This window comes from Procambarus clarkii, chromosome 70, assembly GCF_040958095.1.
Source record: "Procambarus clarkii isolate CNS0578487 chromosome 70, FALCON_Pclarkii_2.0, whole genome shotgun sequence".
Taxonomy (NCBI): Eukaryota; Metazoa; Arthropoda; class Malacostraca; order Decapoda; family Cambaridae; genus Procambarus; species Procambarus clarkii.
The window spans coordinates 28,518,011-28,534,923 of NC_091219.1; the positions used below are offsets into that span (position 1 = coordinate 28,518,011).

Consider the following 16,913-nt stretch of genomic DNA (forward strand, 5'->3'; position numbering starts at 1 on the left):
TCATTTTTTACATTTTTATTTTTGGTCTGATGCCTAAAAGCACTTTGTAAGGCTTAAATAAAGTAAGGTTTTTTGTAGGGCGTAAGGAAAATAAAGAACATGGAGAGCTAAATTATTAAGCGTAGCAACAAGAAACTTCTTATGCCAACATGTCAAAGAGGCCCACAAGAATGAGAGAATGCAGCACTCTCATTTACCAGTTTACACAGATATAAATATGAGCTGCATTGTACAGACCAATAGGCTTTCTGCAGGTGCCTGTGCTCTTGTGTAATAGTAGTGGTAGGACTGAAGGAAAGCTGAAGGCACCAGAAAGAGGACAGACTTACCATGAAAGGGGCCATAACAGATGCAGTTGGCAAACAACAAAATATTGTACAAGGGTATTGACAGGGTATTTCACCAGCAGTGGTCTGTTTTGCTTCACTAACTTTGTGGCCGCTTCCTTGGTCTTCCCCCTCTGTCCTCAGTCTACTGAGGACCGAGTCTACCGGTGTTGGTAGACATGATTAAAATTCACTGACAATTTTATCAGTGTCACTGCTCTCCAAGCCTCTCTAGAGGGGGACCAGGTTTTGGCTTGTGGTCCTTGGTAGGCTCAAATACAACTCTGTGACTGATGGCACCTTGTAGTTTGGCACTATCAGTATAGTAGCTCCAGGGTGCCACAAGGGGCTCCCCCAGAAAATATATATATTATTTTATAAGTTTCTTTTTGAATTCAAGTAAAAAATATTCAAAAACAAATTCTATACTGTAGCAGAACATCCTTGGATATACAGATTTTCAAATGAACTAAATTTGAATACTGTATTGCTACCAGTTTCAAAAATTTGCATGAAATTTTACACCTTGAATTTACATTTCTTTTCTTGTAGACTAAAAAGGACTACAAATAATAAATGAAGAATTTTTAATTTGTTTTAATTATCAGGGAAGAGTGCCAAACCATTACTTTATAGCACTTGGAAAGGGTCAGGATAAGGATTTGGGATGGGACGGGGGAAAGGAATGGTGCCCCAACCACTTGGATGGTCAGGGATTAAACGCCGACCTGCATGAAGCAAGACTGTCGCTCTACCGTCCACCCCAAGTGGTTGGACGAGAAAATGAAGAAAAATACATTTGTGCATCAGAACATTGAACAGTGTTGGGCTAAGCACTCCACCCCGAGGTGTACCCAACTCAAAGGGTGCACAATATTTACTTTTGACCCCCTTGAAAAGGACTGAGGCAGTTTTGTTACTCGGGTAACCTGAGCCATATCAACAGTCTTCCCCTTAACTCCAAAAGAGGCTAGTTGTATGTCAGCCTTAGTCTAAGGGTTAATAAAGCAGTTATTAACTAATTGCAAAAAAAACTGTTTTATTAGTTCAGAACATTCAGCTAAAAGTAGTCATCTATATTGCAAATACTGTATTGTTTGTGAAGTTTTAAAATAGTGTTTATACTGTACAGCATATGAACTTTTTCAAACCTAGGATACATTTGGTTAGGCCTTTGACAGGTTAGATTTTTTGTTTTCACACTTTGTTTCTGCTTTAAAATTTTATATCTTAGTATAAAACTTGTAGTTATCTGTGTGCAACCAACAAATTCTGTATTCATTTCTGCCATAATACATACTGTCTTATTAGCGAAGGATGGGTTACACAAATATGCAATCTTTATTAAAACAAATTAATGACCATTGGGTGTCCAATGAACACATCATAATTACTATTTCTATAGGGTGTGGCGATACCCACAACTGCCAATGTCATGCAAGAACAAGTGTAAGATCAGCCAGAGGATACTTGATCTTTTGTTTAATACTTCACAAGCAATAGCATCACTGCATTGGAGGTGGCTACACTAGTAACACCCACTTTACAGGTAAGGTGTCAACGAGCATCATGTGAATTGTCATACACGTAATAATTGCCTTTTGCCTCGCCACACTCAATACTCATTTTAACACATTACTTCAGAACCAGTGGCACAGAGAATATCTGACATGTCGTGCATGAATAAATTTATTAACAAAGTACAGCATCTAATTTTCTTTACTATAACATGCTAAAATATGTTGACAGCTCTAATCATATTATACAAAGACTATCATTATCAACATTTCCAATATTGTGTATATATCATTCAGTATATTTTACAGAATGAAAATTACAGTAGCAGTACAATTCAGTATATAAAAGTACAAGAAAGTCTAACTGTACCTGTTATGATCAATTGGCTAGGAATGGCTCAGCTCAGATAGACATGTTTTTATTAAGCAATGCATTCTATTGCCAGTTTTCATTCGTACTTGGCAATACAGTGCGTTTTGCCACTGGTTCTTATTTTTTCTAGCCATGGAGGAATATCTGTAATCACTTCTCGTTCTCCAAGCTCCTTAAATAAATGGAAAACTGAAGGCGCATGAACCTCTAAGTTCACTGACGATAATCGGAAGCCTTTTAGCGCTGGAACCTGAAAGGAATAAACACACTGTATAATGAGATATTTTTTCACTGCATCTAATCAATGGAGATATTTCCAGGCCATATATCAGGAATAGCTTGCAACACAAAACAATATAATGAAGATGGAATTCTTACAAAATAAAAATAAAGAAAATGCTACATAGTTTACTAGTATTTTAAAATATGGATAAATTTATAAAAAGTAATAACAGACATTAATATCACATTCAATTATTTTGGATTCCCAAGCTTTACAAAAGCACATTTCAATAGTAATGTAACTAAACCCAAAATCTGTATGGTGCAGATAGCTACTCTTCAGTGTACAAAGTTCAACCCTCTGGTTCCAGTGAACCTAGCACTTCACCAGTTCACTAATAACACTTCTTTTTATTTTAGACAGATTTGGTCGTGCTTCTTCGCAAGCAAGCCCTGAACGAACCCTCCGACAGAGCTTGCTGGGCCCTAACAAAGAAATTGAGTTCCCACTGCATCAGTATTGACAAGTGCTGTATTCTACTTGAAGTTTAAATGCACAGAGGACTTGTGTTTGATTTTGTCCACAGGACTGAGTTGGCCAGATGACAGTCACCACAATTTATAGATTCAATTCAACTTGCCATTCCAGTTTGGATTGATACAAACTAAAAACTGGGCAATAGCAGAATGTATTAATGCAGCAAGGCGAGAAATTCTTGAATAAAACAGATAGTGCCTTCAAGAACAATTAAGGATGGAAAGACACAGATGTCAAAAATAACAAGCAATGATCATGCTCTTCGATAAGTTACTACAAGGAAATCTGGTATATAGAACATAACCATGGAAAGAACAGGATGATCACGACTTTCAATAAAGTTCGCAACATCATCGTATCTGCCATTTAAAAGTCTGTTCGCAAAGGAAATATAATAAGAAAGATTGATTTCACTTTCCCTCTGCTACCAAAAATACCATGGTTTGCTTTTGTGAAATGTATACTTTAGTGACATGTGACAGGTCCATTAAAAGTGTCAAATGAACTTCTGTAAGTTAACTTTTCAACTTTCTTCTCAAGTGAAGAACATAAAAAAGTTAGAGAAAAATAATGTCTTCAAGAATTAATGCTTCCAGAATATAATTTTTTAAATCAAATGACAAATAAGCTACTGACTAGCGACTACTGAAAAGCAATACACTGCTTCCCTTCCAATATTCAGCATGAAAGACAAATACGCAATTCACGCCAATAATTTTTACAATTCCTTAACTCTACACAATCCTATAAACTTATACCCATCTTAAAAATATTTTCATTTTACCCAAAGTTCTTAAGTCTAACGTTCTCTTTCTCTCTCTCCTTCGTAGACTATCTTCATTAACAATTTCCACTACATACTAAAATCAACTTAACACATTGGTTTTCAACTTGTCAACCAACTTTCCATACTGACCTCTGTTCTGATAGGCATATTATTCACAGTGGTGGAAACCTTCCTTATGCATGGAATTTGCTTAAAGTGACAGCCAAGCTTCTGGTGAATCACACTGCTTGTAGTGTTAATATTCACATCACCACCTTTTAATAGGGCATCCTCTTGGACATCGTCTGTTGCAGCTGTCATTTTCAAATCACACTAAAAGGAAACAAATTTGTTAACATTTTCAACATCCAAAATATAATATACCATATTCACAAACAACCCCATTCTAAAAAATAACTATTAGTATACCTTGTTTCTTACAGTATTTTTAAAAATACCTTGAATACATTTCATCTACAGCATAGTTGATACCTTTTGGTTTTAGTGCATTAATTAAGTACATGTTAGTAAGAGACATTAATCCCAGACAGCAGCAGCAGAGTCGACCCAGCTCACACTACACATCTGCCAGAACTGTGGGTGGGGATGCTGGCTGACTGGGAGCTGCCTTCCCCCAAAATATTGAGGAGGTGGGGCAAAGGAGCTTGCATTAGTTTCAAGAGATTTTCATTGTTTACAGTGTTGGGAGAGTTCTTTCAGTGGTTCTCAAGGCTGTGGTCTCGTCTGAAGCCTGCAATGGTTTGTTTTGTATTGCTTCCTTCCCCAGTGACAGCAATAAATGTCACTGCATTTCTGTTGAGGGGGGCAAGGGTCTGGCTCTGGTTGGCGATAGAACTCTGTGGCTGATGCAACCTAGAAGTGGTACACTATCAGGGAGCCACAAAGGGCTACCCCCAGAAAAGGTTGAGAAACACTGATGTAGATGAATATTACAATACATTTAAAGAAACAGTACTGAATTACAAAAGGTGGGCATACATTAATAAAGTTTGTTTAAAATTGAGTGATATAACTAGCAACGTGACTGATCTCTCTGACTGGACAAGGAACCTTTGTGAATTGACATATTTTGGTTAATACCTTTAACCAAAGGTACAGTATATCAATAGGTATTGCATGTAGCTTTTTCATTAGATGCAACTCAATATTTATGATCCATAGGCTTGGTGTGATTTACGGGCTCACTATAGCGGCTGAGCCGGCTATAGAGAGCCGGCGGCTGAGCAGACAGAACACTGTACATGTGATCCTGTGGTCCCGGGTTCAAACCCGGGCGCCAGCGAGAAACAATGGGCAGAGTTTCTTTCACCCTGATGCCCCTGTTACCTAGCAGTAAATAGGTACCTGGGAGTTAGTCAGCTGTCACGGGCTGCTTCCTGGGGGTGGAGGCCTGGTCGAGGACCGGGCCACGGGGACACTAAAGCCCCTAAATTATCTCAAGATAACCAAGAAAAGATAGCCTGTGCTACATGGAAATTTTGTTTTGAGTAGCTGAATCTAAAACAACATTGGTCTGATGAGGCTAAACAAATCTTTGACTCGCAGATGATGAGTCCCAATAACGTGGCTGAAGATATGATTTCCAAACCCCACATCAGATATGTGGTTTGGATATCAAATCTTTGATTCCTATTACAAACACCACCCCGGCATTTTGAGAGGCAGCACATATGAAGAAATTCGAATGAAATAAACAAATGATTCAAAATATGTTAAAATCTAGTACTAATACAGTACCTGTAATTTAAGATGGCCAGGAGCTCGCTTCCTAGACTGTTTGTAGGCCATCAAGAGATTAACGGGGTCACTATTACTCAGCTCAATTATCTTGAAATCCTTACATTTTAAGGCCTTTTGCAGCAGCTTTAGTATTTTAGCTGGAATTCTTTTGTTGGCAAACAGCAATCCTTCCTTATCGCTGATAGCAAACTGGAAATAAAAAGCACATAAAGATAAATTTAACAGATTCAGTGCAATCTTTATAATATAAAGAGTAATCACACTAACGTGATATATTAATAAGAAAATCCATAGGAGCCGTGATGAGTATTCAAACCTATGCGGTGGGTGTTCCCATTCACACACCCGACAACCAGGCCACGACATGGTCAAAAGAATTGCAACCTGGAGTTCTACTCAACACATGAGGGTTCATTGATACATCATGCTAGTGTGATTACTCTGTATTGAAAGAGAAGCGTCAGATGTAGAATATTCATAGATGACAGAGCCAGAGTGCACGGGGGGAATTGTGTGAAAATCCTGGTCCGGCTTCAGTGGAAGTCTCAGATAACACTCGTGAGCTCAGCAGAACTCCAGGTTGTAATCTTTTTGACCATGTCGTAGCCTAGTTGTCTGGAGTGTGTGCGTGGGACTACCCACTGCATAGGTTCAAATCTTCATCATGGCTCCTATGGATTTTCTCAATAATAATATTTTATTTATAAAATACACAAAGAAACATGTTAAAGTAGTTTGATAATCTTTTATAGAACACTAAGAAAATATCAATCACAACTGCAAGAAAAATGACTGGTTGGATAACAAGAACCTTTCAAGCAAATGCCATACCAGTGACGATACATTTTATGACATCATTAAAAACTAACCTTATACTTTATAACACTAGGCACTTTATTCGCTTCAGCTAAAGCTTCTCCACCGCTTCTTCTTGCTGATCTGCGCCTTTTCTTCTCTTCAAGACTCAACTCCCAATATATTAATTCCTGAGCTGGAATTAAGCTCACATGTACCTTGAAATTTTCATTGAACACTTGCATATTCCTGAAATATAAATAGGGCTTAGAAAGTTTTATGAACACAAATATCATGATGCCAATTAAAGCAATTCATATACAGTAATACTCAAATAATAATAATAATTTATTTGTAAAAAATTCGGGCGATCAGATAACAGTGGTTACTTATTAAGGCACAGTATTTGTATATTTTAAAAAGCCACTAATTATGTGCAGTATTTCAAGGATAATTAATTTTGAACTTAAGTGCAACATCGTATTTAATTATTACTGTCACAAAAGTGTCCAATTATGTAAATGGGGAAGGTTTTAAGAGTGAATTTTAAATATGTGTACAGTAATTGGTCAAATATATACACACAAACTTACCAACCATACTTGACACTAAGACATACTGTAATATTCTGAATAATGAGTACAACTGAGCAATTCACAGAAATCAAATTACTGATCATTTTCTTATCTCCTTTAATGGAGTGACGTATCCCTGGTCCCTATGCAAGCTACCTCTTCCTCCTCTATGCAGTTATTTGTTATTATGCTAGTTATTGTTATCTATGCTAGTTATTTGTATAGTACTAGTACAACCATTGTGATGGGATCTCTGGATTTGAAAGTTCTCTATGACGGTAATATCTCCAGTGATCAAACAATTATGTATTAACGATAAGACCCACCATTAATGTATAATGACTTTACTGTAAATATATAACTCTTGAACTGGAACATTCTCTGTAACTAGCTGACATGTAACTATAAGGTGTGAAGGACAGATGAAATCGTTTATGTAATAATCTAAGATGAGGTCTGATAAAGACCTTTTGTGCCCTCTGTAATGCTTTTGCGCTACCGCTCACAGGATGAGTATGGGGTGCACAATAAACTAGCCGCCTCCAGCGGCAACAATCAAAATAAAAAATTGTAATTCATCCTATAATTTTTCTGGATGATGTAATATTTGCTTGGTTATGCTCCCTAAACATTAGGTCATTAAACATTATTCCCAAATCCTTTACATGCTGCTTTCCTACTATGGGCAAATTTGATTGCGTTTTGTACCCTGTATTACATTTAAGGTCCTCATTTTTACTATACCTGAGTACCTGGAATTTATCACTGGTAAACATCATGTTATTTTCTGATGCCCAGTCAAAAACTTTATTAATACCAGCTAGAAGTTTTTCAATGTCTTCAGCAGAGGTAATTTTCATGCTGATTTTTGTATCATCTGCAAAGGATGATACAAAGCTGTGACTTGTATTTTTGTCTATCTGATATGAGAATAAGGAAAAACAGTGGTGCAAGGACTGTACTCTGAGGTACAGAGCTTTTAACTGTGCCTGGACTCTATTTTATATGGTCGACTGTTACTCTTTGTGTTCTGTTTGACAGAAAACCGAGTACCCAGCGACCTACTTTACCAGTTATTCCCATTGACCTCATTTCGTGTGTTATCACTCCATGGTCACATTTATCGAATGCCTTTACAAAGTCTGTGTATACCACATCTGCATTCTGTTTTTCTTCGAATGCCTCAGTGACTGTTGTAGTGGTCAAATAGCTGTAAGAGGCACTATCTTCCCGCTCTAAATCCATGTTGGCCTGGGTTGTGGTACACGTTAGTTCAACTTGTCTATAATTCTTGGCCAATGCTTTGCTCCCTCCCTTGTGTAGAGAGCTATGTCTGCTGATTTAAGCACATCTGATATCTCCCTCATGTCCAAGCTCTTCCTCCACACTATACTGAGTACCTGTACTACTGTGTATGGCTGTATATTGCTAGAATGGGGATTAGGAAGGTGAGGGTTGGCAAGGTGAGGGTATGGTCATGCATGTCGTGACAGTGTTGACTACCTGTTGAAGATTTCGAGGATTAGTATCCCCACGGCCCGGTCTTTGACCAGGACTCCTTGTTACAGTAGGTTGGGGGTTAACTAATTGATAACTAATTCATCACTGAATAATGCAGTGATAATGCACTGAATACAAAATAATAAACCATTAATGTACAGTATATACAAAATAGAAAATACAATTTGTGAATAAGTACTTTACATTATTATTAACTTAAGGTTTGTTTCCCCTAACAAAAAAAAAAAAAAAAAAAAAAAAGGAATATATATTTCCCATGTTTAAACACTCAAATAATATATAAATAAGGACTGTGGCCCAGTGGCAAGTGCAGTCAGGATATATCCAAAAGGTCCTGGGCAAAGTTCCCATGGAAGGACCTAGGAGTTTGGATAACATATCCCTTTATCTGATATGTACCTCTGTTCACCTAGCAGAAAATTGGTATCTCAATTTACCCAAGAGCCACTAACACACTAGTGGCCTCGATGAGGACAGGAAGCCGGCAGCTTGTCAAGGGCGCTGTCAAGCTGGATTTTAAAGTTTTAGTATTTACGGCTTCAGCGGGTAGGCGGTTCCATAGGTTTATAACCCTGAGTGAAAAAACATCTCCCGTTTTCCATCCTATACTGTGGCCTGTTGAGCTTGTAACCATTACAATTACTGTACCTTTTTACTTGAAACCTTTCAAAGACGTTGTCCGGATCAACATCCACCAAATTGTTCAGTATAGCAGTTTGACAACTATTGTTGGTTACATCCTAGGGAAGGTCCTATGGGGACTTCAATAAGACTAACACACTTCCTGTCCCCCCAGCAATGGAAAACAATCTGTGATTATCAGTGTCAAGGATGTGTTGAAGCAGATTTATAATTACAGCACTAAACCCATGCTCAGCAAGGGGTTACTATACTATACAGCCATATGACTGACCACGTGATTATTGTTCAAAATATCTGAAGCCACCATCATATACCTAATCAACCACATTAACTTACATTTACATGCATATCAATATTATTTCCCAGTGTATGCTAACCTCCCCCTAAATGCCCTCCATTCCAAGTTTAGGATTGGGACAGACTGTGCACAATGTGCAATTGGCTATTTTGCTATTACAATAAGCATGTATTGTAACTATATGTTTTATATCAAGACATTTTATCACTTTGCAACTAATAGCCATTCTTATTTAGGTTCCCACTTGGTGGTCTCAATGGGTGATTTCTCCATTAGTGGTGTTAAGTCATCGGAACTGTGCTGCTTGGCCCAAATTTGAAATAGAATAAAATGACATACAATACCTTTGAATTGTGCCACAGGTGAGATGTCCAGAAGGTTGATAATCTTCTAGAACATAAGTATTCCAAAAACCGCTTGTAAAATGACCTAGTTCAAGGTCTGTGTGTTTGGCAGTCCTGAAACAAAAATATTTTTATACTAACAAAGGTGAACCAAAAAACTTTATTAAATTCTTCAAATTCACAAAACAATAACCACACGAATAACACTACTGTATAACATGTGTTTTTCCCCCCTGATTATTACTAAAGGTCATGACACATAAGTTCAAATACTGTTTGACCTCATGTGCCATCTTACACCAGTTGATCGACAGTTTAGAGGCTGGAGCAAAGATCCGAATCTCAACTCCCGCAAGCACAACTAGGCGAGTACTGATTCTCAAGTAATTGTCAAAGAAGGCACCAAGCCAGGAAGACTGTGGTCTACTGATTGTGGAATGGCCACTTATATTGTACTAATTGTAGTCCAATATTTTATGGTACAGCCAGATGTACTTGGTTCACACACTGCATGGTGCACAGACATGGATGCATAAACACCTATTACACCTGCACCATTCAATGCAACAACAAAAAATTGACAGAACATGTCAAATATACAGTGTATATCAAATAACAAGTTGAAACCATGAATTATACTTATTACAGTACATGGATGAATTGTGTAGTCACAGGTGTTTAGTATCTATAAATAAAATTATAGTCCCGTAAGTTCAATTGTACAATTTGATATATGTATAGTACAAGCACATTAAAATGTTAATAAAATAAAAATAATGCATTGATTGCAATGAAATACCATTTTCTGGTGAGGCCCTAGTAGCTTCCCAAGCTTACCTAATTTACCACCAAACTTTTGCTCATCACACCAGGCCTCCAAGTCCCGTCAGACACCTACTGGGAGTTACGACCATACTCTGGTTCTCTCTGAGGTAGCAGGGGATCGGAGCTCAACCACCAGAAAACTTAAATACAATAAAATGCACCTGGTTGAAAGAATTTAGGCAACCCCAAAAACAACAAGGCAAACAATCAATGCCATAGGGTAAATGACATGACTGTGATGAGCCTGACCACTATTTAATGGTAGCCCAGGCCACCTGAGGTCTCATTCATGTATGAATTTAGGTTGGATAGGTTATAAAATCTATACCCCACACCATGGGATATAGGCAAATCATAAATAGTCATTTCGACAAAGCTCGTTTTCAAATTATTAACTGTATATACATCACTGGGTTGGGTTGGGTTGGGTTAGGTCACTGATTACCAAAGGGTGCAGTGTGCCACACTGGTGCTGCAAATAAGTATATAGTAGCAAGAGTGGTGGGAAGATTCAAGGACAATGAAAAAATATTTCAACATTTTTAATATACAGTTGTTTATTATTATTATTATTACTAAACGTGAATAAACTATGTGAGGCAGATGAGACTTTGTTAGTTTCAAATTAAACCAAATACTATACTGTATAATTGAGATTACCTGACAAACAAGTTCACATCTCTCACCGAGTTGTATATTTGAGAACTCATATGTATTATTAATTAATATTGTTGGAGGCAGGCAGCCTGTGTACACAGACAGTATATATATGTTAAGCTTATACTGAGGTCCTTCCAAGGTCGAACTACTGACCTTCTCCAGGATGCAACCCCACAAACTGGCAAACTCTCAGGTACCTATTTACTGCTAGGTGAACAGAAGAATTAGGTGATAGGAAACGTGCCCAACCATATCTGTCTCGCCCACGATTCCAGAGAGGGAGTCAAAAACAATCCAAATGTAGTACTGAGCCCACTGAATATTTGGGAATGAATCATGTTTTTATGTAACTGCATGGTTTTATACTTTCTGGATGTCCGATGATAATATTAGAAAGTAGTGTGGCTGTATTTTACATTATGAATCAAGCACTAAAAGAATTTTTTTAAATGCATTTCTTATCAACAAAACATTTGGTGTAGCACGAACAAATTTTTATTCCGAAAGGGAGGGCCAAGAGACAAAAGTTTGGAAGCCACTGGGTTAGGTAGTTTTAAAACTCATTAGCAAACCCTTTCGGGTACAGGTACAGTCATACTGTATTGTGCATAGGCATTTTGACAAAGTTCCTTTTCCAATTGTCAAAATCATATGTATACTGTTAGGGTAGGTTGAATTAAGCTATAAAAACTATTTGGCAAACTGTTTTAGGTACAAAGTGATTTGTAGGGCAGTCAAAACATGTAGAGACATTTCGTTAATGCTCACTTTCTCGTCAGGTTAGGCTGTGTCGAGAATGGCTGCGTTAGGATGTCGAGAATGACCCTGACTGTACTTCCTGGACCCTTTTAGTATAAACTAATCATACCATGATATAGATATTTGCATACCCTCAGAATTCAACATCAACAAATTCTGGGACTATCCTAGCTCAAAATTGCTCCAAATTCATAGCTCACATAACAATCTGACTTCAATTGGACTCTTATTGCCGGGCAAACCCAGGCAAACAGCTAAAGTTTGGCACCCAGTCATTCCTCCCTGAGCAGGACTCAAGCCCAGGACCAAATAACTTCTGAGAGACTCTGTGACAGTATTTCCTTAATAAGGTCGCAGTAGTAGTTAGGTTAATTTTTGAGTAACTACCAGGAAACTATCAGGAATTCTGGGTTTGAATCCCAGACAGGATAGAAATATATTAAATTTGTATGAGGATGAACAAGCTCTACGAGACCCCAGAACAAACCTCCCTCGTCTCCCCCAGCTTAACCTTTCATTAAATAGCCTCAGAGGCAGGGAGGGACTAGGAGGAGCTACATACATGATAACTCTGGTCTAGAGAAGCGTCCTCCACGCCAGCTGGCTGCGGCTGCCTCAACTTCAAAACTTGCGCGGTTCTAGCACCCCGCCCTCAAGGAGGCTTCATGGCCGCCACCACACATTTACGGCTCACATTATGTACTTAACACTAGAGCACAAATATAACTAACTCTATTTATATACATTTATGATTAATTTAAATAACTAAGTAAACATTTATATAATTCCAAAATATAAATAATATTTTGCAAATGATACTTGAGTATGAAACGTCTCGACAATTTTACATGGATTTAATTACTTTACGCATTGTTTTTTTATAGATTTTTTTGTAATTCGTTCTGTCAGTTACTCAGTCTGTGTATATTATTATTACTGTTATTATTATTATTATTATTATTATTATTATTATTATTCATAAAATAGGGATACAAATGAACATACTACTGAGTTATATTTGAAGTTACACAGTATAAGAGTTGCATATTATAGGTAATTAATCCCCCAATGGTGAACATTACAATTGTAAACTATATATATGAACAAGAGCTTGGACATACTCTCCAACACTATATCGGTGATTTAAGACAAATTGGTATGAGGGACTTAAGCTCTGTATATAACTACTTCAAATTCCTACCAATATTGGAATATATTCTTGTACTCTACCCAGATTTTGCTAGTGTAAGATAATAGATCAGCCTCGCATTTCAAATTATTATTTAATGCTGTCTGCTGATTTTATGTATGACTAACTATCCTGTGATGAGGATATTAGATGAACTTATGGCTAGTTATTAATGTACACTCTGTAACGCTTCATACAGAAAAGGGTAGTAGCATTTTGCTGTGTATATCTAAGCTTGTAAATTAATAACAGTTAAATGGAGGCTTCATTGATCTTGAAATGGATAATGAAGGTAACTGCAGATTACCTTCTCTGCAGTTACCTTCTTTCTTATAATTCCTTTCCTCCACTTATTTTTGGTGGTCAGGTGATCTGCCCAGGCGGATATAAAGGTCTGATCAGCAATCTTATCCTCATTCTACTTTGCTCTGATGAAGGCGAATTAGCCGAAAACGCGTTAAGCATTTTCTATTTTTCATATGTGGTTATTCTGCATACTTGGATCAGTGTTTTTGTGATCATTGTTGCATATATATATATATATATATATATATATATATATATATATATATATATATATATATATATATATATATATATATATATATATATATATATATATATATATCTTAATTAAGGTAGAGCGGTGGCTCCCGAGGGAAGTATGGAGATAAACACAGGTGCCGCCGTGAGTGACTCACCAGATAACCTAGTACCAACGGCCCCGTTACAACCACTACTGGCTAATAATAGTATTTATTACTCACCCCTACGTCATAATAATAATAATTAATAATAATAATAATATTAATAATAATGATAATTCTCGTCTGTTGGGGACAGGAAGCGCGTACTTAAGGTTATATTGAGATCCCTCGTAGCTCATCTACTGTTCTTGCAGCCCACAGGTGCCCATCTGAGTACCTCTTTCACTTCTGAATGAATAGCCCAACTACTTGGGCTGAACGGTAGAGCGACAGTCTCGCTTCATGCAGGTAGGCGTTCAACGCCTGACCGTCCAAGTGGTTGGGCCACCATTCCTTCCCCCGTCCCATCCCAAATCCTTATCCCGACTCTTTCCAAGTGCTATTTAGTCGTAATGACTTGGCGCTTTCCGCTGATAGTTCCCTTCCCTTCTGAATGAATAGAAAGGTATCTTGTGAAAGGAAACCTGCCCAATTGTTTCTGTCGTTATCTTGAGATGATTTCGGGGCTTTTAGTGTCCCCGCGGCCCGGTCCTCGACCAGGCCTCCACCCCCAGGAAGCAGCCCGTGACAGCTTACTAACACCCAGGTACCTATTTTACTGCTAGGTAACAGGGGCATAGGTAACAGGGGCTAGGTAACAGGTCTCTTGGTTGTTTGCCGAAAACGTAGACGACTGTAATTACCTAACTGTAGTTACAGTATGAAAGCTACGCTCGCGGTGTCAGGATTCCCAGGCTCCTATCATGGCGCTTTAAAACTACTGCCGGTGTTGGCCTCCACCGCCTTCTCACTTGTTCCTAACGGCTACCATGCTGCAATAAAAGAACCTTCTAACATTTTTTTTCGGCAGCTTCGTTTCCTTCGGTTAAGAGTAGCCTGTATCTCAAAGAACAAGAGGTCTGTGAGCTCTTGTTCTTTGAGATACAAGTTTTAAACATTCTTCTGTCAATTTTGTCGATTCCTGTTACCATTTTGTATGTAGTGATCATATCGCCTCTTTTCTTCTATCTTTGGTATATTAGGACCTTTAGCCTCTCCCATAACGAGAGAGAGAGATATCCTAGCCAAAATAGCATCCAAGTTTCTAATTAACAAGGAAAAAATAACCGGACAAACTCAGTACTAAAGGAGCGGTGAGGTACTTAGTCACGATTTTACAAGTCAGTCCATTGTCGGCTGCTGCAAGGCTGGGAACTTGTTCTTTAAGGCGAAAACATGACCAGAAGGAGATAACAAGATTTTCTCATGTGACTCACAAATGAGGAATTCCTTTCTAGAGCATACCTCATGGTCGCGTGGTTAGTAAACAATGTTTCCCCTGAGGAGTCTACCGTTGGTCATGCCACTCACTAATGAGGTATTCCCTGTAGGGTATATATCATGGTCTGTTGAAAATATCTTTTGGTTACCTATGGAACACAAGATCACTAGTTTGTTTTCCAGCAGCGGGCTTGTCCGATCAGCAGTAGGCTTTTCTGCCCAGCAGCAGGCTTGTTTGCCCAGCAGCAGGCTTGTCTGACCAGCAGCAGGCTTGTTTGACCAGCAGCAGGCTTGTCTGACCAGCAGCAGGCTTTTCTGACCAGCAGCAGGCTTGTTTGCCCAGCAGCAGGCTTGTTTGCCCAGCAGCAGGCTTGTCTGACCAGCAGCAGGCTTGTCTGACCAGCAGCAGGCTTGTCTGACCAGCAGCAGGCTTTTCTGCCCAGCAGCAGGCTTGTCTGACCAGCAGCAGGCTTGTCAAGGGCCACTGTCTCCTTAGGGACCTCGACGGGGACAGGAATCCGGCAGCTTGTCAAAGATCGCCCGATAGCTCCTGAGGATTATTTTCTATTTGGATTTTAAACTGAAGTAATGTCTAGGCATTTACAGTTTCGCGGGTAGGCGGTTCCTTAAGTTTATAATCGTATGGGTTAATCAACATAAAAATGAGTATGGGAGGAATATAAACTGTAGAGGTTAAAAAATGTAATCGAAAATTATAATGAACTATGTACAAAGTAAGACGTAAATTTATCCAAATAAAACAGACAAAATTATATGGATAATATATTTGTAATGCAAGCTCACAATATCGAAGAATAGGTGTCACCTTCGAAATACTACAATTGTTATCACACACTCAGATACCATGGGAGTTGTGTTTCTTTTGGTCTCACTGCATCCACTTTGATAGGAACAACGACGGTATTGCTTCTTGCCTGGTCAGCGTTTGAGTCAAGACGGTCTAAGTGATTGAGAACCATTTTTCACTCTGTTCTTCTATTCTTGATCCTATCCTGTTCTATCTCTTTCGAGTGATACTGGTCTTGCCCTCTGTCCTTACCTTGCTCTGAGCGTAGTCTGGACGACGTAACATCTGGTGTGTAAGACCTTTATCAGTATGTCCTCAGTAGCGTAATCTTCACGTGCCGGTGATGGGACCGCAAGCCTCGTATATAGGCAAGTGCGTCTGCTGAAGTTGGCAGATTTTTGACACTTGTGGAATTACTGGTCCTCATACGCCCTCAAGTGAGAGATTTCTTGTAGAATATTTCATCCTTAAACGTGTGCATCGGTAAGAAATGATATAGCGATTAACATCGTGAATTTTGAAATTTAATTTAAAGTTCTCATGCCATATCACTCCACTTTTAATGTCGAAATTCTCTGCCATCCTCATTTTGACTAGGAATTCCGTGTTAATCTCTAAGTGGGGATGCACCAGCTTTAGTATTATTTGGTGCAGAATGCAAAGTAATTAACAGGAATGGGGGAACGGGGACTACCAGGAGAAAGCGCCAAGCCATTATTACTATATAACACTTGGAAGGGGTCGGAATAAGGATTTGGGGTGGGACGGGGGAAGGAATGGTGCCCAACTACTTGGACGGTCGGGGATTGAACGCCGGCCTCCATGAAGCCAGATAGTGGCTCTATGGTCTCGCTTCAGAAATTATCGAGACTGCGGAGAAAGAAAAAGCTGGTAGGACTATATAATATTTGGAAGGTAACTAAGGACATGATAGGAAAGTGAAGTGAAGATGTTCAACCACTTCGACCATAAGTGATTGAACACCAACCTTGCAAAAAGCAATGCCGAAGGCGTACCAACCAAAGTG

At 38.5% G+C, this 16,913-nt stretch overlaps 2 protein-coding genes across 4 annotated transcripts in view; one reads left to right on the forward strand and one right to left on the reverse strand.

Annotated features, from left to right (window-relative positions):
- The window catches only part of LOC123775345 (uncharacterized), a 25,371-nt gene continuing 8,458 nt past the window's right edge, over positions 1–16,913 (reverse strand). The window contains exons 4-8 of the mRNA XM_069311571.1: positions 9,679–9,792; positions 6,373–6,547; positions 5,501–5,692; positions 3,893–4,075; positions 1–2,466 (exon numbers count right to left, since the gene is read on the reverse strand). Of these exons, the coding sequence (XP_069167672.1) occupies positions 2,293–2,466; positions 3,893–4,075; positions 5,501–5,692; positions 6,373–6,547; positions 9,679–9,792 (838 nt within the window). The 3' untranslated portion in view covers positions 1–2,292. The remainder of the gene's footprint in view (positions 2,467–3,892; positions 4,076–5,500; positions 5,693–6,372; positions 6,548–9,678; positions 9,793–16,913) is intronic.
- Positions 16,212–16,913, forward strand: part of LOC123775344 (venom phosphodiesterase) — a 17,373-nt gene continuing 16,671 nt past the window's right edge. For 2 of the 3 annotated variants that reach the window (XM_045770453.2, XM_045770454.2), the window contains exon 1: positions 16,212–16,369. The gene's annotated coding sequence lies outside the window, so the exon portion shown is untranslated. The remainder of the gene's footprint in view (positions 16,370–16,913) is intronic. The other variant, XM_069311801.1, reaches the window with a different exon arrangement.